This window comes from Aspergillus terreus, genomic scaffold (assembly GCF_000149615.1).
Source record: "Aspergillus terreus NIH2624 scaffold_8 genomic scaffold, whole genome shotgun sequence".
Classification (NCBI taxonomy): Eukaryota; Fungi; Ascomycota; class Eurotiomycetes; order Eurotiales; family Aspergillaceae; genus Aspergillus; species Aspergillus terreus.
In genome coordinates, this window is record NT_165931.1 from 1,275,823 (window position 1) to 1,296,504 (window position 20,682).

The 20,682-nt window shown below is 54.3% G+C and overlaps 8 protein-coding genes across 8 annotated transcripts; 2 read left to right on the top strand and 6 right to left on the bottom strand.

Moving 5' to 3' along the window:
• Positions 1 to 1,237: 1,237 nt before the first annotated feature.
• aguA (alpha-glucuronidase) lies at positions 1,238 to 3,763 on the bottom strand (the record flags this gene model as incomplete). Its single annotated transcript, XM_001215263.1, has 1 exon — positions 1,238 to 3,763. One exon carries the CDS (start codon positions 3,761 to 3,763, stop codon positions 1,238 to 1,240), a length of 2,526 nt encoding a protein of 841 aa, XP_001215263.1.
• A 1,718-nt stretch (positions 3,764 to 5,481) lies between these two features.
• ATEG_06086 (uncharacterized protein) lies at positions 5,482 to 6,520 on the bottom strand (the record flags this gene model as incomplete). The annotated part of the gene is made up of 2 exons (XM_001215264.1): positions 5,482 to 5,508; positions 5,585 to 6,520. The coding sequence occupies 2 exons, from the start codon at positions 6,518 to 6,520 to the stop codon at positions 5,482 to 5,484; spliced, it is 963 nt and encodes a 320-aa protein (XP_001215264.1).
• Positions 6,521 to 6,964: 444 nt separating this feature from the next.
• On the top strand, positions 6,965 to 9,118 carry ATEG_06087 (transcription factor domain-containing protein; the record flags this gene model as incomplete). The annotated part of the gene is made up of 8 exons (XM_001215265.1): positions 6,965 to 7,015; positions 7,064 to 7,087; positions 7,177 to 7,260; positions 7,343 to 7,700; positions 7,741 to 8,042; positions 8,089 to 8,523; positions 8,573 to 8,808; positions 8,953 to 9,118. 8 exons carry the CDS (start codon positions 6,965 to 6,967, stop codon positions 9,116 to 9,118), a joined length of 1,656 nt encoding a protein of 551 aa, XP_001215265.1.
• Positions 9,119 to 9,373: 255 nt separating this feature from the next.
• On the bottom strand, positions 9,374 to 10,911 carry erg4A (c-24(28) sterol reductase; the record flags this gene model as incomplete). Its single annotated transcript, XM_001215266.1, has 4 exons — positions 9,374 to 9,385; positions 9,434 to 9,651; positions 9,703 to 10,034; positions 10,085 to 10,911. The coding sequence occupies 4 exons, from the start codon at positions 10,909 to 10,911 to the stop codon at positions 9,374 to 9,376; spliced, it is 1,389 nt and encodes a 462-aa protein (XP_001215266.1).
• A 634-nt stretch (positions 10,912 to 11,545) lies between these two features.
• Positions 11,546 to 13,650, bottom strand: ATEG_06089 (uncharacterized protein; the record flags this gene model as incomplete). The annotated part of the gene is made up of 3 exons (XM_001215267.1): positions 11,546 to 12,502; positions 12,684 to 12,696; positions 12,776 to 13,650. The coding sequence occupies 3 exons, from the start codon at positions 13,648 to 13,650 to the stop codon at positions 11,546 to 11,548; spliced, it is 1,845 nt and encodes a 614-aa protein (XP_001215267.1).
• A 420-nt stretch (positions 13,651 to 14,070) lies between these two features.
• ATEG_06090 (uncharacterized protein) lies at positions 14,071 to 15,331 on the top strand (the record flags this gene model as incomplete). The annotated part of the gene is made up of 6 exons (XM_001215268.1): positions 14,071 to 14,252; positions 14,300 to 14,411; positions 14,461 to 14,503; positions 14,550 to 14,654; positions 14,701 to 15,093; positions 15,156 to 15,331. The coding sequence occupies 6 exons, from the start codon at positions 14,071 to 14,073 to the stop codon at positions 15,329 to 15,331; spliced, it is 1,011 nt and encodes a 336-aa protein (XP_001215268.1).
• Positions 15,332 to 15,412: 81 nt separating this feature from the next.
• ATEG_06091 (flavin-containing monooxygenase) lies at positions 15,413 to 17,017 on the bottom strand (the record flags this gene model as incomplete). The annotated part of the gene is made up of 1 exon (XM_001215269.1): positions 15,413 to 17,017. The coding sequence occupies one exon, from the start codon at positions 17,015 to 17,017 to the stop codon at positions 15,413 to 15,415; it is 1,605 nt and encodes a 534-aa protein (XP_001215269.1).
• Positions 17,018 to 17,461: 444 nt separating this feature from the next.
• ATEG_06092 (Zn(II)2Cys6 transcription factor) lies at positions 17,462 to 20,396 on the bottom strand (the record flags this gene model as incomplete). The annotated part of the gene is made up of 4 exons (XM_001215270.1): positions 17,462 to 17,493; positions 17,591 to 18,014; positions 18,307 to 18,602; positions 18,767 to 20,396. 4 exons carry the CDS (start codon positions 20,394 to 20,396, stop codon positions 17,462 to 17,464), a joined length of 2,382 nt encoding a protein of 793 aa, XP_001215270.1.
• Between the last annotated feature and the right edge of the window lie 286 nt (positions 20,397 to 20,682).

The window sequence follows — 20,682 nt, forward strand, 5'->3', positions numbered from 1 at the left end:
AGCTCCGAGGTTCCTCGGTAGGATCGGCGAATAATGCAGCTTACCTGGCCGCCACGATGTAAATGCGGGGTTGATCTAAAGACAAGGAATCATACTGGTTCATGAACTGTGTCCAGTGGTCATTGGGGCGATGCTAACCCTGAGAGAAGTTCGTAGGATAGGGATGGCCTACAGACTCATGAGCATCCTGGATAGCACCTGGCCGGTCGTCTTCAGAAACGTTTTCTCTTGACCCTGAAAGTCCCCGGCCATCGACGTTTCGCATATGTATCTCGTACCCCGTAGGGCGACCTAATCCATGTTCGTCGGGCGGCAGGGGGGCCTGGCTCCCGGATGCGTCCTTGATACAGGTGAAGCCTCCCGCACGACTAGATGTGTCCTCCCGGCTCGCAGGATCCCTTGACGAGCTGCTAAATGTGACACGAGCTTTTTAAATGGCGGTAGATATCCAAGAATCATAATTAGAGACCGCCGTCAGCACCCTGTATCTACGTCTCTTGGACATTTTGTCACGCACATATCGGGCACTCGGCAACGCTCTAGACACCGACCCCTACAATCCCCGAACACGCCTTGTTGCTGAGTTCGACAGCGCGGAAGATGGCGGCGACGATGATAAAGACACCAAAGCAGAAGATAATGCCAATTCCAATTTTCTGTCGCGCGGTGACGTTCATTCCCAGGTGACGTGCAAGCCGATACTCATAACTTGGGCAGTTAGCGGACAGGAGCTTGTTGCGCACGATATCTGTGACAATGTCAACAACAGTGCCGAATGAAATCGTAAGTGCTGCACTTCGTTAATCTATTAGCTTGGTGCACTGATCTACACAATCGCATCAAAGGCTCCTCGGTGTATTCAGGAGAAAATTGGTTTACCGACTTTGAATTAGTTCGACGGGGGAAGTTCAGCGCCGACAACAGCCAGCACGCAATACTCAACTGCACAAAATACGCCGTGGCTCCTGTTCACACCCATCGGTATCGCGGCAGGGAACGAGCAATCATTCAGTAAATATCCAAGAACGATCCGTTGGTGCGCCACAAGACGGTCGGTGAATGTGTTGTATAGTTCCCCTCGTGGATAGAAGAATGTTACAATTATTCAAGGTAATAGATAGTTTAGGGCCACAGATAGTCTCTTTTCTCGGAGAATGTAGGTAGTTAGGTATGAAAAGCTGTAACAAACAATATCAACCGTTTCTAGCATTCGGCTACAACAGAACTGAACTGGCTATTAATCGATAACCCCCTGTGGCAGAAACACCACATAGTCCAACGGCGCCGGCTCAACACCGTCAGGGACACCCACAATCTTCAGCCTGTCGCCCTTGCGTACCTTAACCCCGTTGAAGGTAATGCGGATGGCCGAGTGTCCATCCAAATAGATGGACGGAGTGTGGCCCAAGACATCCTCGCTGTTCCCTTCCCACTTGCCGACAACCTTGTCGTTCAGATACAAACTCCACCGCGACTTTCCGCCGTACATGTCGAAATAGTTCACGCCGACATCGTAAGTACCCGACGGGAAGTCCAGCGTAGTGGATGCAGTCCCGGTGGTGGAATTCGATGTCGTGACGACGGCAGTGTAATTCGAAGCGGTCTCGAAGGGGCTGACTGCATATGGCTGGTATCCCTGGAGCTGCATGGACTCCGCCTCGACACGCCAGGGGTGGTGGCCTACCCGCCCATTGGTATCTGCAATCCCCGACAGGTTCCAGTAGAAGTTGTTGATGGCGTCACGCCACACAATGGAATGTCCAGCCTGGTAGACTAGTCGGGTTCGCATCGCGTCGTATCGTTCCGGGTCAATGCGTCCGCGAAGGCTTTCCCACTGGGGCACGAATCCCTGCGCGGTCTCGGCCCCGGCATAATGAGCGTCATAGAAGTGCTGGATGACCGTCTTGCCCGAGTCCAGGCGGTGGGTGTAAGGGACATGATGGAACCACAGAAGCAGGTCGTCGGGTGTTTTGTCAATGTCCTCGTATATCTCGGCGATTTCTGCTGGATACTGGCCCGCATTTCCAGTTCCATTCTTCACGGTGCGGTCCATGCCGATCGAGTCGTGGTCGGCACGCGTCCATTGTCCCCATCCGTTGCCATCCTGCGAGGCAGGGTTGGGTCCGTAGTGCGTGTAGAGGATGTCGGTCAGCGTTTGAATCCCGAGGTTCCCGGTGTAGTTCTCGTATGCGGGCCATGAGGCCATGGACATGTCAGTGATGGTGTCCAGCACATGCTGGTCCCGTCCGAATGTCAGCCGGATCCAGTCCTGGAGGATCTCGACCGAGTCGTCCGTGGGACTCCACGCCATGCGGCCATAGGCGTAAAGATTCGACATAGAGAGATGGCTGCCAAGCCAGGTGTCGTTCGTGCCCACATTCACCACAGCAGCCCAGCCTCCGAGAGGACGGTTGAATCGTTCTCCAGAGATGATGTCGCGAACCACGGAGGGACTGTGGTCAACTCGCAGATCAAAGTCTGTGATCGTCTTCCACAGAGGAGGCAGATAGACCAGATGGCACTGTTGACCCAGGTACTCTTGAGTGACCTGCAGCTCGATGGCGGTGTTGGTGTGATAGAGATTGGCGAACAAGGGTGACACTGGTTCGCGCACTTGGAAGTCGATAGGTCCATATTTAATCTGCACGATGACATTGTCCTCGAACTGGCCGTCCAATTTTTTGAAGAAGTCCACCTGCGCATTGGCCCGGTCGTTGGTCCAGATAGACTCATTAATGTGGTGATCGTAGACAAAGGCCCGGAACATCATCACGCCTCCGTGGGGTTTGAGCGCGCGGGCAAACAGATTGGCTCCGTCAGCGAGAGTCCGGTTGTATGTATCGGGACCAGGCTGGCCTTCCGAGCTGGCCTTGACCAGATATCCGGCCATATCAGGGATGCGCTCGTACAGGCTGTCCGTGATATTCCCCCACCAGCTGATGACTGACGGATCGAGAGGGTCATAGGTGCCCAGACCACCGAGTGTATCCGGCGATGCAAAATTCAATGCGATACCGATCCGAATACCGTAGGGTCGGAACACATTTGCAATACGAGCCAGTCCATCCATGTTCTGGGGCGTCAGCAGCGTTGCGTTGGCGTTCACATTGTTCACGATAATGCCGTTGATGCGAACGGAGGCGAGGAGTCGAGCATACTGCTTTGCGCGCGAGAGGTCTGGGACGATTTGGCCTTGTGCGAAGAAAATGGACGGTCCTGCATAGCCACGCTCAATGCTGCCATCCATGTTGTCCCACTGGTTGACCCAGCGGACGGGCGCATGGGGGCTTGTAGAGTAGTCCACCGAAGAGAAGTCGCCCTGCGCCAGCATTGAAAGGTATTCAAACGCCCCGTAGAGAGCTCCCCGTTCGCTCTGTCCCAGAATCTGAACGTTGTTTCCTTCCGTACGCAGCCAGAAGCCATCCACATCGAGATCAGGGATATCAGAGCTGTTCCGGCATGTTCGGCGGTACTCTTCGACGGTTGCAATAAGGGCGGTAGCATGGAGATTGCAATTGTTTTCTTTGGCGACGGAGAGACGTTTCCCTGTCATCCCACGGACACCAGTCTGGAGTTCCTCAATGGCAGTCTCCAACGGGCTTCCTTGCGTGCTGTTCAAGGCGACAATGCGCGAGGGTAGTGCCTTGTGACAGCGCCCATCACACGGGATAGGAGCGTAACGCAGCCAGCCATTGAGGCCATTTTCGGCCACAGTCAGGCTGGCCCATAGGGACCAAACCAGCACCAGGGGCAATCGGAGCATGTTGGCGTACAGATGCGTGGAAAGCTCTCTTGCTCAGGGTGCAATGGCCAGCAACAAGAGCTATATAACCGTGACGAAATACGAGCCCGTGGCTTTCGACTGATTTTCTTCATGCTAAATGCAATTCAGGCTATACTAATCATCCCGCATTGGCGTTCATGCGGGGTTTCGGAGAAATTGTGGAGGATTCGCGATGTTGAGGCGGGACGCGAGCAGTATTTTTTGATCCATGGTGCCGTCCATAAGCGTCGGATGATGTATACTAACACAGTATTCCGGAGTATATCGGGACCTGGGATCGTGTATATACAAGAACGAGTCTCTTGAGACCCTCAAGCTGTATATTGCTTCTCAGTGCGCAACGACAAGGACAATGTGGAGATGCGGAGAATCGGCGATGAAGGATTTACCCGCAAACACGGCAACTGGCGCCAGCCACACCTTAGGTAGACCGGCTCAGCCACTCAACCGCACTGCCTTCTGCCTTCTGCCACCTCAGTACCATGGAGCGATCTGTGCGTATGGGCACCATCGTACCATCTACTAGAAAATATTGAGTCACCGTCATGATTCATCGGCGGATCGTGCAGGTGCCTCATGTTAAGGGCAGCGGCTCCCGAGAGAGGGCTAATCAGCTAAAATCCTGGTGGTATAAGTAGAGCTTCTGTGCCCTTATGGAAGTATAATATCCCGGATGCCTTGAGAACGTGCCTGCTCGAAGGCGCAATTAAGACAACAGCGATGGCAGATGATCAGTGGCCCTCTGGATAGGGATGACGATAGGAGCTGCGCGGCAGCATTACCCCCCGTATGGACAATAGACACGTGGTGGTCGTCCACAGCCCTTGAAAGTTGCATGGAAGTGTTCGATACCAACGAGGCATATTCCGCGTTCAGGGAGGAGTTTCTGGGGTGTTCACATGGGCTGGTCCTTATCGCCAGGAGTATGTTGCGCAAGGATTTCACAAGATTTACGCCGAAGCGCTGCCCAGAAATAGTGACTGCGGATTGGAGAATAAGCCCGTTGAATCTCTCCGATACTGCTAGTGAAAGATCGGAATGGAACCACTCTGCGCTCGGCACTGTTGACAGGAAGGAGGGCTTCAAAGGTGCAGATAGCGCCAGTGACACGTCCCCCCGCTCTGTAAGCAAGCCCCCATCCATGAGAACTTCATGATACCTATTATTGTGTATGAGCCGCCCATCCAGAAGTTCCATGCCTCGGTAGTGTAGGATGCCTCCATGCCCAAGGGCAAGGCAAGGTGAGGGGACAAGAGTCCTTCTCCCATCCGACACCGCCAGCACGGTGCATCCATCCCACCCTGGCAATAGTTGTTTCCAAATCGAATCCGACGAAATTATGAACGACGGTTGTGCGGGATCTCCCCATCCCTCAGGGCGAGTGCTGATTCCTTCATTATCTCCAAAATCAAAGTTTCGCCAGGTGGCATCCTCATGCACTTTCAAGAACAACGTCGCAAACGCCAACCATATGGCATCAACGATTTGGTCTCTAAAGTCCAAACCAATTGCATCGGAAGGATTCCATTTGGAGATAAACATTGAGTTTTGAGGGCGCGTCTGGATTGATGATGTTATTGCCTCTTCGAGCCTTTTGAATGATTCAGGGTATGACGGCCACGTCTTTGGAAGCTGTGTTCTGAGAACGACCTGGCAGCGTTTGTGAAGAGCGCTGTGGTGCTCGCCTAGGAGGCATTTTACAGGAGCTTGTCCTGTATACGTACCTAAATACGTATATGTAACATCGGCAGCAGACAGGGCACATAATCCCACAGATAGAATCACCTCCTGTGAACACACCAGATCCCATTGCTGAAAGAGGGTATAGAGCATGTCTGACACTAGTCCGTTCCATGCAAAGTCAGCCTTTATCGGCAACGGGTCACGGCCAACATGGAACCGGGAAGAGTCCAACAGTTCAGTTATGGAATCGATATCATGCATGGAATGAACCTCGGGAGGCTTCTCTTGTAATGTAGACGTGATCTCTACAATGATGGAGGATGAACGATGGCCCTGATGGATAATGACACCTTCAACCGTCACCAAACAATCGTGAGCGAACAAGGTGACGACAAGGGAGAGAATATACCCCATCCAACAACACCCGCGGATCCGAATCATCCTTTTGTCTTCACGCAAAGCATGGGATAGCATTACCAGCACTTCTGATAACCAGTCATCATTCATCGGTTCCAAGAGATTGACCGGCACGTCTTGCTGTAGCTGTTGATATGCCTTGTGGATCCGACAGACTTGTTCAGCAAGGATCGTTCCAAATTTGACCACAGCCAGTTTCTCAGCGAGCACTTGTGTCACTCTCTCGAGCATCTGTGGACTGCTGGGACATGCAGATAGTGGTAAAAGACCGCGTGAAATGGAGTATAAGACGTCTCCCGGTGATTTCACGCCGATATTCTGCAGATAGACTGCCAACAAAGCAATCGCCTGACCGCCGGTGGACTGAGCCATATACGATGCAGCATCGCCTTTGCGCCAGCCCACAACTATCCCCACACGTTCGAGTCGAGTGCTGTGACAACGCTGGAGATAATCCGGCGCTTTGGTGGGGATCGGTCCACTGACAGGAAAGGCGGCACCCAGATTTTGCATCTGGATCATTGCGATGGGCTGGACGTCATCAGCCGAGAGTGCCGTCAACATTGTTGAGAATGAACCCAAGCTGGCAAGAGAGAGGTTCCCGATGTCGACCTGTGTGTTCAGAGGGCCAGACATCATGTATAACCTGGAATCAACACGGGAAAGAGGCCAGTACTGAATATACAAAGCAATGTGGAAGGGAAGGCGTGAGGAACGGATACAAAGAAGCGCGAGGCGTCCATGAAGGAAAGCAGCTCCTTATGATCAACAGAATGACCGCCTCGCCATGGCTCCGCCCCCGGCGCTTAGCAGAGACAGCCTCGTGCTTTGCCCAGGGTGTACGTAATCTCCGCATGGCGGCTACAAGGACCAGTTATCATGCATTCCGTCGACGTCGGGCAGGGTACTTCGATACTGGCTGGCTGAAGCTCTATTACAGAGTTCTTGTATACAAAAGCGGCAGTGCTATAGGAGTTGGCTCCGATCGATCACGTGATGTCTGCGTGAAACCGGCGGCATCCGAATCAGGCAAGTCAACATCGTGTCGCCTCTTCATCCCATTCCGTGGCTTCAACTACAATGCCTCATACGCCGTCCTTACCAGGGCGAGGCTCGTTTCGTGTTCGCGCTGTACGTAACCAATTCCTCTTTGACAGTGGTTGATTGACCGTCGTCTAGTGTGACAACTGCCGATTACGCAAGGTACGGAGGACCGATCTGTGTCTTGGCCTGGAGCCCTCCATTGACGGATGATGCTAGATAAAATGTGACAAAGCGACTCCCTGCTCCAGCTGTACAGCTCTTGGGATTTCGTGCAAACTGGCTGGGGTATCCTCTCCCGCCCCCGAGCCCTCAGGAAGTCAATCAACGCCACAGTGAGGATCCCAATGGACGCGTCAATGGCAATTACTCAGTATTTACTACAGGGATCGAAGACTAGACACTCTACAAGAGCAGTTGACGGTGATTCAAAGAACACTGGATCAACTCACACGACCGTCAACATCAACTAACATTGCACCTGCCGTCGCGCAGCCTGTATCGTCGCCCCAGACCGGACCGACGTTCGAAGGACAGTCTTCCTTCCACCACCAAAGTCTCCTCGCAAAAGATGCCGTACTCTCTGCGGTGAATGGCTCGCAGAATGTCTGCCTCGATGAGAATGTCTCGGCGGCTCTATCATCGTTAAAAGACCGTCTCGACCGCCATCAAGAGCCACGCCAATCCCAGCGAACCCCGGAATTGCCACCCTCACTTTCCAAGGAACCACTGTTACCAGTGGATCTGGTTGTTGCGATAGTAAAGAAAGTAAAAGGTATGTTTCGTACGGCGCGTGCTCACGAATATTCTAATAGAGACAGTCCAACCCCCGTTCTTCCTGGTTAGTCAGACCTGGAGAAACCCACAGCAGCTGGAGACACTCTGTCAGTCGGTCTACTTTCCACTCGAACCAGTCACCGCTGGAGCGTTGGCCCTACTACACGGCTTGCTGTATCATATCATCCGGGACTATCTGCATGAACAACCTGCCGACCTCGCCCACTATGATCTATCGTCAAGTGCAGCGTTTTGCGAAAGGCAATTTTCCTCCGCCTTGCAAAACCATGACATGATGGTCAATCCAACTATCGAAAAGGTCCAAGCTTTGTTAATTGGGGTAGGTTTGTTCCAATGCCTTGCCGAAGCTGGACTGACAGTCTCAGGTCATTAAAGCTCAGGAAGAATCAGACTTACAGCATTGCTGGACCTATCTGTCCCTAGCATCCAACATGTGTCAATCAATGGGTCTTCATCGGTCCTACACCTTGGCGAATGACAAATCTGCCATTGCAGAGTCAAAGCGGCATGCGTTCTGGTCTCTGTATACTATCGATAAAAACGTTTCGCTGAACATGGGGCTGACATCCCACTTTCCCGACCATGATATTGACGCGGATCTCATTACTCCCTCCGACGATCCCAAACGTCGCCCCTGGGATCTGATGAGCCTCGTCATTGTTGAGTTCGCATCAATTCAAGGCCGTGTGTATGATGAGTTATACTCCGCAGCCGCATCAAAAGCATCCGACGAGCAGCGGTGGGCCGCTATTGATAAGCTCTCTTCCGATCTGATCACTGTTCGTGACAAGTTACTGGCTGTATGTTCCTTCTTTCATGCCTCCCTGTTTAGTGCTAACCCAGTTGTAGATCGATGTCAGTCAAGGCTACTATGCGGAATCCTTGCATGGCATGGCTGCATGCGCCGATTTCATTGCCTACTCTGTGTTAACCGTCATCTACCGGGCGCAGACTCGCCCTCGTGATGCAACAGCGATCTCTTCCCAATGCTATGAAGCCGCAGCGCTGGCTCTACATAGTCACCTAAAGTGCTTCACATATTTCCGTGACCGCCAAACGCACAAACAGACAGAATATGTTAACTGGTAGGTAACCATACCACCATCATCTGCATCTACTAAATGTCATCAGGATTCTATTATATCCATCTTTCGCACCGTTCGTCGTTGTCTTCACCCACGCTATTACTAGTTCCAGTTCTAGCGACTTGGCTCTTCTCCAAGATACAGTCAGATCTCTAGATCTGGTGAAGGGGTTGTCGCGTGGTTCGATGCACCTCTACAGTATATGCGAAGCCTTTGCAAAAACAGCGGAGGTTCTTGTTGGTACACAGCAGACACTGACCGGGCTGGAGAAGGATCCAGATGGCTCACTCATCATGCCGCCTGGTTTTGATGGTTCTACTAACATCGCGCTACCGGATGTCTCCTGGCCGGAAGATATGTTCGACTCGAGCATGAATCAAGAGGAGATATCTCTTTTCTTGAACAACTTCATTGGTACAAACCGGTCGGTCATGGATATATTAAATTCAAATTACATGAATGATCTTCCGCCCTAAGGAAAACCAGATGGATAGCACGGTTTTTTATTGACAGTCTATTCGCACGTCTATTTGTTCACAAGCCCTACTGATAACCACAGTACCACTCAGATAACATACTTATACCGCAGTTAGCTTTTTGTCACTCAATGGTGGAGGCGACTTACCGGAATGAACAAATATGGGACCCGTCGCTCGTATTCCGTCCAAGCGTCCCCGTACCTCTCGCGGCATCGCTCAATATCCCTCCTAGCCCGATGGATGATCATGACCGTGAAAAACACAGGATAGAACCAAGGGAACGGTGATTGAAATCCTGTGACCAGGCCCCAGGACATGGCGAAGAACCAGTCGCAGGTATAGTGGACCTTACGGGCCATGCCATCTATTGGTCGTCAACATGGGTACAGAAACTCAAGGAATGAAAACAACTTACACCAACCACTACACAAAATGGAATCCCCAGTTTTGGTGCGAATGACCTCGGGATCCTTGACGAACTTCCATGGCAACTGAGGAAACGACTTGCGGTCGACCGACACACCCCGCTCTTGCGCCCTGAAGAAGTTCTTCTGGCTGTTGCATGTATCCCAGACCCAGTAGACGAAGAGATATGCGATTGCCCACGCCAACAGCGCGACCGGGCTCCATCTGTATGTGGACGGATGGTGGGAAGCAAGATACAGGGTGCAGTGGCAGTAACTCATGGGAACTCCAGCCAGATTCCAGAAAATCAACATGAATCCCCATTTCTCATAATACATATCCCTGGTGCTTGTTAGTCAATATTCGACAATCACCATTCCAGCTAAACATACCAACTGGTGATGATCAGCTCCTCGCCCTTCGCACATGCATTGGCGTAGAGGAAGTGTGCCATCAACAAGAAGGCTACCTCTCCCGACACGAACCCAAAGTCTTCCCACTGCTTCAAGGCCGCCCCCAATGTCAAAAGGAACAGAATAAACCATGGGATGCGGACCTCGAAAAACATCTTCATATCTATCCAGCGGAAAAGCCGCGGATTGAGCTCTGCGCCCATGAAAAAGTCATACACATGGGACCCGGTCATGCGGTGTTGAGCACCTCGCATCAGGGCAGAGATATAGGCCAGCACGGAGACTGCGAAGCCGGAGCATATGGCGACGGACATCAGCGGGCCGAACTCAGTGATGAGGGTATCCAGTCGAAAGAGCCCCGAGAAATGCAGGACGAGCGCCGCAACGATCGTCAGATACCACGAGGACACCGCCGAGCAATAGTAGTCCAGCTGCTTTCCGTTCAGATGGGGTAGTCTCTTGCCTTTGCCGTACACCCCAGGCATATAGAGATATCCGGCTCCCTCCAGGATGAGGAACGTCCAGTATATCACCCACGCTTTCCGGTGGGGGAAGGCAGAGGTGTATGCAAGATTTGCCAGGTGCTGGATGAACTGTGGGATGCTTTCGCCAGGACCCGGCATGGGTGGTTTTCCGTCATAGAACGTGGCGCCAAGGTACATGTAGTACATTAGCAGCGGGAATCCCACCATCAGCGCAGTCACCCCCAGCGGTCCGCCAAACTCCATAGTTGTATCCTCATCTGAGGTCTCCGGTTTGTTAATGGAGACATCCCCCGGTTTGTTGGGACGGCGGTGTTGAGACATGTTCGCTTTTCGCAATGCTGTTGACTAGGTCAGCTCCGAATGCTTAGGGGATGTCACGCTCAACTGGCAATTCGATCGGCCAAGCGAATCGGAGGCGCAATATGCTTGAGCCTTTTAATGGTGATTTGCTCCGAACCACTGCGAAAGGGGCTGTTTTATCAACCAAATCTACAGATCGCGGATATGGAAGATTTCCTAATTGGGAATGCCGCGGTCTCCGCGGTCTCCACGGACGCCTCGCCACCCACGGAAGTCGACGCAATATCCCACATTCATCGGCCAGAAATCGGTTGATCGGGACTAGAAATGCCGCGTGGGACCTATCGCTGTCGGTTCCCATTTTCAGAACCGATATTGCAGCCAAATCGAGACTCTCCATGCGTGGTCTGCTGTGCTCGGATGCCGGAAGAGAGCACAACATTAGAGGCCAAGGCAGATCTCCCCCTTAAAGGTACCCTTCGGCTAATGACACTGGACGCAGTAGAGCCTGCAAAATCCTTTATCGAGTGGCACTACCTTGCTGGTCATGTGGACAACACAGTATCATTGTCAAGCATGACAGGACTCGACACGACGCACTTGTTACCTACAGACTTCCACTATATATACGGACGAAACCAAACTCAAGGTACACTTAGAACCTATTTTCCGGCAGTATCAAACGCCCAGCCACTTCCCCGTACGCTCCCTCGACTTCGGTAATAGTACTCCCCTGCACCCAGAACCCCTTTCCACTCGCATTCTCCTTCGACGCCGCGGCTGCCGCAACAATCGCCCAGGCGACATCCGTGGGCGAGCTTTTGAGGGTATTTTCCTGCGTCGTCGCAGCGATACCTTCAACCATCGAAGTAAGCGTCAACCACGGCGCAACCCACGAGATTGCAATGCCGGATTGCGCAACCTCCTGCATCATAGCGGTGCTGCGGACCAAACCTAGAACTGCGTGTTTGCTAGCGGTATACAGGGTCTGCGAGGGGACAGGGACGTAGGACGCGGCCGAGGCAACAACCACGATGCGGCCGCCTGTCGGTTTCATGTGGTGGATGCTCAGCTTCAGGCCAAAGATCACCGAGTTGATGTTCACGTCGAGCACCTGCGTAGAAGGGCGTTTCAAAGACGAGGCGTTGCCATCGTTCCGCTCATCAGCGAGGTAGTTGTATCGGACGTGGTTGTTCATCTTCTTGCGCTCCTCATCGTCATCCGTTGCCAGGAGGGCAATTTCAGGGTTGATGGCGGCGTTGCAGACGACGAGGTCGATAGGACCGATGTTTTTCACAACCCAGTTAAACAGAGCGACTTGCTGGTCCCAGTCGCTTACGTCGCACGTCTTGTACGTCGCCTGGGGTCCGATAATCGTGCATGCTTTTTGCAGCGCGTCTTCGTGCAGATCGACGAGGACAACGCGGGTCCCATGTTGAGCGAGTAAGGAGGCCGTCGCGTATCCGATGCCTCTTGCAGCACCGGTGACGATGGCGAGTTTGTTGCTCACGGTGGAGGCGAGCGTCTCTGCGGATGGTCTGGTAATGGTGGTCATGGTGAAGACGGATGCGGTGATGTCGGGATAGGTGATGAAGAGAACGACAAGCCGACCCTGGGGAAGCGCTTTATATATCTACTCCCTGCAGTATGCTTAGGCCCGCAATCTCCACTGGTCTGATGATCCGTTTCGGCCAGTGCCGGATGATTGTGCTACTCTGTGCAAGGGCTTATTCCATGAACACTGAGGCGCACTCCTCGCCCCCATTCTCTCCGGATCATATAACAACACACACTTCATTTTCTAATCTAGAAACAAGTCATTGCACGCAGCCTATTTTCCACTGCCCGTCGTGTAACACCACTCGTTGGAGCCAGTCCCTCGAACCCATGCGGCAGCCCAGGATAAACATGCAACTCGGTAGGGATGTTTGCAACCAAGAACCGCCGCGCATATTCAGTACCCTCGTGCACAAACATATCTAGCTGCGGCACATCCAGATACAGCGATGGCAATCCTTCCACGCTCTCAACCCTCGCTGCCGCCGCATATGGAGACACTTCTTCCGTGCCACGCACATCCTTGCCCAAATACGCTGTCCAGCCGGTGACATTGTCATCAGCGTCCCAGAACGCCAGCTTCCCGGCATGGTTCACCACCGTGCGGTCGTCTAGCATCGGGTAAACGAGGATTTGCTTCGCTAACGGCGGGGAGAGCCCTCGGTCTCGTGCGAGGATGGCCAGGCTAGCCGCGAGACCGCCACCGGCGCTTTCGCCATACACTGCGATACGACTGGGGTCGATAGACAGCTCGTCTGCGTGCGCCTGCAGCCATGTAAGCGCGGCCCATGCATCGTCCAGGGCTGCTGGGTACGGATGCTCCGGGGCTAGACGGTACTCGACGGAGAGCATCTGGACGCCGGAAGCCAACACCAGGTTGGTGACAGCCGTTTCATGCTGCTCAGCGCTGAGGGATATGTAGCCGCCACCGTGCAGGTGTATAATGGCTGGGGCCTTAGCGGGTGTCCGCTCCTTGCGATAATGGTAGATCGTCAAGGGCTCGTTGTCGCCCGTCTGCACTTGATGGACAAGCTTTTCGATGCCGTCTGGGAGAGTCTGTTCCTGCCCATTCTGAGCTACAAACGCCTCCAGTGCCGCCCTTCGGCTGCTGATGTCGTGAGCAGCGGGCCGTGGGTACTGACTTAGCTGGCTCAGCAGGGGCCCGGCGGCTGCAAGGAACTCAGGGTCGTATTGAAGAGCCATGGTGAAATGTAGCGGGGTCTGTTATACCCCGTGCTACACGTGCTATACGAAAACCCCGCATACTTATACCCATGTCTGGTTCTTGTCGATGCATCAGTGTGTGACAACAGGGGCCGTTTGGGGCTTGCCCCGCTCACGGCACGGAATACATGCCATCCGATGTTAGGCTTGTGACGATGGAACGAACGGTATGTAAATGATAGAGTGTATAAAGGTTAGCTGGTTACTCGGATGTTGCTGCTGAACGGCACGGGATCCGCAGCCAAGACAAGCCGGCGGTGGATTAGGAAGGCCACCGCGAGGGTACTGTGGGGTTGTGTTAGCCGTCTATCCATCTGTTTAGAGACGGCATAATTCTATGCTAGAGTGGCACGCGCAGGACCTCGACTACTCACTGTCAGGAATCAAGTTAACGACCTAATGGCGAATCTACCGGATTTTGACGACCTCCCGCCGGTTCCTGGCATGCCCCAGGGCTGTACATGGGGGATATTTGACCAGGATGGCAAGAAGGACATGTATGGCACGTTGAACCTGTTGACTCCGGAGGTGGTGAAAGCAGCCGCATCTGAAATCTGTCATGGGGTCTCCGTTTCGCTAAAGTATGGCCTCCAATGTGCTTCTAGTCTGATCAAGCTAACTCCTCCAGCTGGCCGATTGGGAGTGTAAGGATACCGGGGTTCTTCCGGAAGAGCCTTGACCGCCAGGTCACCAAGATGGATGATCCTCGAACTGGGAAGATATTTGCATTTGATGACGAGGTATGCCAGCATCTACTTTCAGACAGACATATTGACAGGGGATGTACAGGTGCACTTCAATACCCAGGCCAGTAGCCAGTGGGACAGTTTATGTGCGTACTTCCGATCACCATACCAGTCACTTAGTAACCCCAGCAGGCCACATCCAGCATCTCCCAACGGAATCAACCTACAATGGCTTCAAAGCCACCGTCGAAGGGCTCCAGAACCCACAGGAATCCGATCCACTGCCGACATTGAATCGTACGCTGCTCCCTCTGTAATCTAAAAGAACGCACTGACAGTCCAGACTGGCACAAACGCGGATGCATCACCGGAAGAGGAGTGTTAATCGACTTCAAAGGCTACGCCGATGCCAAAGGAATCCAATACTCTCCGTTCTCCGGTTTCCGAATCAGCCCTAAAGAAATCGAGGCCGTCGCAGAGTACCAGGGAACGACCTTCCAGCATGGCGACATCTTGATCATCCGGTTTGGCTTCACGGAAGCAATGGGTGCTATGACGGGTGAGGAACAGGCCCAGGCCATGGGCTCCTCCCATGCCGTCTGCGGTGTGGAAGGTACCGTTGAGATGGCTCGGTGGTTGTGGAATCGACGCTTTGCGGCCATCGCCTGCGACAATATGGCCGTCGAAGCTATTCCGCCTATCATCAATGGTGAGGAGAGGCCGCCGTTTGAGCTTGGTATGTGTTCTACTACTGCGTATTCCGAGGTGCTCGGTAGTCGTACTGAACTAACGTCTCAGTCCTTCATCCCTGGTGCTTGAGTCTGATGGGAATGCCACTGGGGGAGCTGTGGGATCTCAAGGTGCTGGCGGAGGAGTGCAAGAAGGCCCAGAAGTATAGCTTTTTCCTTACTTCGTCGCCTTTGAATGTGCCGGGGGCTGTTGGGAGTCCACCGAACGCTATAGCCATTCTGTAGTCTTGGTGGGTTATCATTACTTTGTCATTTGGAATGAAGAAAGAATATATTTGCCTCATTCTATTGCTTCAGACTTGCTAGCTAGGCCGTCGCAAACCCGTTCCAGTTCTCCAGCGTCTCGTTGCACTTAGCCCACCATCTCTGCATCCCTCCCAGGTAGATCAACGGCTCTCGCCTCTTCCCTGGGATATTGGCACCCATGTACCACGAGTCGGTCTTGGGGTACAGCGTGTGCTCGCTGACCACACGCACCTCTTCCTTCCACTGCTCCGCCGCCTCCCAGGTGGGCTCCATCGTAGACAGGCCCTGCTCGCGCATTTTGGAAATCGCCCGGCATATCCAGTCCACCTCCATTTCGATAAACGGCGGTCCATTAGCCAGCGACGTCGGTGCCTGCGGGCCATAGACAAAGAAGAGATTGGGGGCGTCCGGTGTCATCAGGCCCAGGTGCGTCGCGATGCCAGTCTCCCATTTCTTCCGCAGCGTGATGCCATTTTTATCGGTGATGCCCAGGTCCTGCAGACTGCCCGTGACGGCATCGTACCCCGTGGCGAAGATGACCACGTCCAGGTCTTGGTGGCTGCCGTCTGCGCACTCCGTGCCGTCTGGGGTGAACCTCACAATCGGTGCCTTCTTCAGATCGTGCAGGATCACATTCGGCCGGTCAATCATCTCGTAGTAGTCTTGCTCTAGACTGGGCCGCTTCGTGCCGATCCAAAAGCCCTGCTTCAGCGGCGCCACCAGGTCCATCTTGGCCGGGTCGCTCATCCGCTTCCGGACCTGCTGCACCCAGAAGTCGTAGAAGATGGAATTGGCTTTCTCGTCCAGGAGGAAGTCGTAGTAGTTGGAGACGAGAAAGCTGTACCCGCCGCGCTTCCAGAGCTCGTCGAATAGCGCCTTGCGCTCCTCGGGCATGGCGGCATGCACCGACTGCGGCAGGGTGTTGTGTGGGAAGCCGGTGTTGGACTTGTAGCACTTGTCGAAGATGGCGTCGTAGTAGCCCTTGAGCATTTCCGACTCGTCCTGGGGCACGGCGCGCTGTTTCATGGGGATGGCGAAGCACGGCGTGCGGATGTAGACGTGGAGCTGGCAGTCTTGTTTGGCGAGTTCTTGCACAATTTGCAGCCCGGATGCCCCGTTGCCCACGACTCCGACTTTCTTGCCGGTCACGTTCAGATGCTCTGGGTAGGCGGCCGAGTGCACCAGCTGGCCCTTGTATTCTGCCAGGCCTGCGTACTCGGGGAAGTATTTCTTGTGCGAGGAGCCGGTCGCGGCGATCAGATACTTGCAGCTTGCGCGGCGGCCGTCTGCGCTCAGCACCATCCACCGCTGCGTGCTGCTGTCATAGCGACACTCTGACACCACGGTGTGGAAGAGGGAGTCCTTGCTGAGACGGAGAACGCGGTCGACGTGCTCAAAATACCGGCGCAGTTCGTCATCGCCGGGAAACCGCTGGCTCCAGTTCCAGTCTTTCCACACGGCGGGGATGTTGAACTGGTAGTTGGGCATCTCGGAGTCGACGCGAGCACCGGGGTATCGATTCCAGTACCAGACGCCGCCGAATCCGCCGCCAGCCTCGAGCAGCTTAGTGGTGAGACCGAGCTGGCGCAGACGGTAGAGGGCATAGCAGCCACCGAATCCGCCGCCGATGACGATGGCATCGACATGGAGATCTTCAACAGTCATTGCGATGGATGGAGGAGGGTCTTTAATTGCAGAATGGGCTGACAAGCGTGTACTAGCATGAGTACTTCCTCTTGGAGATGCGTCCATTTATGTCTTCATGTTGACCGACTGACCACTCTTCATGATATTTTGGCCCTCAGCTCAACGGAATGGCAATCTGCGATGCATGAGTATATTCCCAAAAAAGCAGTCAACGGCGAGCATCCACTTTCGGCATACATTGACAGGATCGACGCTGACGCCCCACGGCCTCGTCCTTGGCAGCCAGGAGGTCCGGCAATTCCGTGTCGCACGGAGCACAGAAGATAGGGGCTACTGTCAACGGCAATAGGATGGCCCGTGAGGATTGACTCCTGACGGCTCGTTTAATGGCGGGCAATCGTCGGCCGCTGACTCTCTCCATATCCGAGGGAATCATCCAAGACCCCGCTTCCCTCGGCAGGCCTATTTATTGTTGTAGACGTTGAGAGCACGAGCTGGCTTCGTTCGAGACAGAGAAAGAGCAGAAATACACCATGGCGTGTCAGGTAACCGGAACGGCTTTTATCACTGGCGGTGGTTCAGGTAACGTACCGATATGCACGTCGACGTGGCTGTATCGACGGTTAACACAGACTCGACAGGCATCGGAAAAGGAACAGCTTTCGTGCTGGCCAAGAATGGTGTCTCGGCCTTGGCTCTCCTGGATGTGCAGTTCGCTCAGCTGGAGGCCACGCGCGCCGAGCTGCTCGAGCAGTTTCCCTCTGTCGCTGTTGAGATCCTGGAAGTCGACGTGACGAAGGAAGCGGCCGTTGATGAGGCCGTACAGAGGGTCGCAGAGAAGTTTGGCCGCATTGATATTGCTGTGCATGCGGCGGGCATCAGCGGAACGCCTGCGTTCACGCATGAACACGGTCTGGCCGAGTGGCAGAAGGTCATTGATATCAATCAGACGGGGGTTTGGTTGTGCCAGCGCGCTGTGATCCGCCAGATGATGAAGCAGGAGTGAGCATAACAGCTTGAAGATGTCTGGCAAGAGCACCGATCTTATGTTGTAGGTCTCGAGGCACTCGTATCGGAAAGGGCGTTATTGTGAATCTCTCCTCGATGTTTGGGGTCGCTGTTCCACCTGCTGCGTTTGGCATTGCGCCGTATACAGCAGCAAAGCATGGTAAGAGACTCCGTCTATCATCTTTGACGTTAACAATACTAACAAATGGGTAGCCGTTGTGGCCATCACCAAGCTGGTCAGTGCGACGTCAACTACAGCCCTGATAATGAGCTGACAGACACAGGACGCCAAAACGTACGCTAAAGAAGGCATCCGCATCAACGCCATCTGCCCGGGGTGAGTATCCCATATCTATACATCGCTTCACAGCTAACCGGACTCCAGCTGGGTCAACACTCCCATGATCCGCAAGGGCATCGAGTCCGGCGCCATGGACGCCGTGTTCCAGAACACCCCGATCAGCCGCCCAGCGACTGTCGAGGAGATCGCCGACTCCATCCTGTTCATGGTGTCGCCGATGAGCAGCTACATGTGTGGCACGGCCTTGGTGGTGGACGGGGGATTCACGGCGTGACATCGTGGGTATATCGCTGGCTGTATCATACAAGCCGTAGGTACATAGAGCAATACGACATTAACTGCAAGCTTCTACACAAGCATGATGTCAAAATCAGCCTCGCGGGCCACATCCTCCCAGTGGATATCAACCTGCGGCCCTGCAGCCTGTCGTCGCTGCCATAACGTCCGCACGATCTCACCCAGAGCCTGTATATTCTTGATCCCGTGGCGCCGTTTGCTCTCAAACAAGGCCAGCGTCCGCGCCTGTAGGTCTGGGCTCTCGCACTCGGCCGCGACCACGAAACTAGCCCAGTTATACGCACACCCGCCGTGGTGGTGCGTGAGCGCCTCTGCCGCTTCGAGGTCCTGCACAGCTTTTTCCACAAGATCTTGCACGTCGGCCAGCGTCGCGCGGCGCAGGGTGCGCCGGAAGTAGATCACCGTGGCGTAGTAGAAGGAGTTGAGCGCGTGCTGGATCACTGTCGCCTCGACGTTCTCCGACACGGGTGCGCTGGGAAACTTCAAGTACAGCTGCAGCTCGAGGTGGTCGAGCTCCGCGGAGCTGACCGTATCGATCGAGTCTCGCAGGGCCGAGATGTGCGCTAGGAACTGCACCAGCGAAACAGTGACTCCGTGCGAGCGTTCGAGATAGTAGCGGCACTCGGGGGGTCCGTTGAGCAGTGAGGCCAGCCGCGACGAGAGACGGAGGTTACAGAGGGAGGATAGCGACAGGTAGCTTTGTAGCAGACGCATTGTCGTGGCGGTTTGTGTCCAGCCCACCCTGACGGCATCCTCGAGCAGTCCCAGGCCGCCGGCGACATGCGCCCGCCATCGTCCGCGCCGACCGGACATGGCCTCGGCCGTGATGCAGGACAATACCGCGGTCAGGGTTGTCTCATCTAGACGGCGACCTGGGTGAAGCGTCTCGCGTAGATGCCGCAGGGCCTGTTGGTCGTGGCTGACTGCGAGAGACTGGAAGCGAGGTTGGCCAGCCAGGTGGTATAAGCTGAATGCGGACGCGGCGCAGATGGCGTGGAAGACAGCCCGGTGCATGTTTGCGGACTGGGGAGGTGCGTTCAGACCTTCCAGTGCCAACGGCATGAATACAGTCCGGCAGGCATTGTCGGGAGTATCGATGAGGAGCATGTTGCCGCTTAGGAAGACGACCCAGTGGTGGATCAGCTCAATCTCTGGGGCTGGGATGGGGCTCGGATTGAGCATTTGGGGAATCGACAGAGCAGAGTCGTTCGGCTCGGTTCGCTCCGAAGGGGCCGTATTCAATAGTGGCCGGTTGAGACTGTCAGCACAAGGGAGAGAGGGATATGAGGGTACAGCAATGGGGAGATCTGAAGAGGCAGCGCAAGATGTTGACGACTCTGGCATGCCCAACACAGTCTCTGTGTCTGATATTGAGGCCGCAGACAAACTTTCTTCCTCTCTATCGTTCTGACCTTGTATATCACTCGAGATTTCCTCTCTCAGGTCACAACCCCCAGACTTGTGAGGAAGCGACACAGCAAAGACTGAGAATGGGCCTCGCTGCAAAGACCCCGTCGGGTTGGAGCATTGATCCAGGTCCGCCAATAGCCCTTCCAGAACGTCTGTAGAGAGCTCCGGGGGGGTTCTAATAGACGAACGCAATTGTCGACGCTGCTGCGCCATCGTCACGTCTGTATTCGTCCATCCCAACCGCACGCCGTACCCCTGACACACTCGACCACCACGGCGACAACGCGCACACTCCGGCCGCTGCTCATCGCATTTCACGTGGCGCTTGCGACAGGTCCAGCAGCCGGTAAAGGTCTTGGTGCGCGGTCTGCTGGGAGGCATCGTGCTGTTCAGTGGGAGGGAGTTGGGGCTAGATTTAGAAATCTCGTAGGATGGACGGAAGGAGCCGGTCTTCTCCACTGCTCCCGTGCGTGGCAAGATTCCAAATGTATGTCTACAATATAGCATCAGTAGCCGCTCGGAGCAGGGCACGTTTAGAGCGTTACTATGGCTTAATACTGTATGTGATGCTACGTGATCGGCCACATCATCTCGAGCTGAAAGAATAATGGTCTTTTCTTCGTTCGGTCCTGTCGACTCGCGAAAAGGTCAAGAGCCATGGAAATGG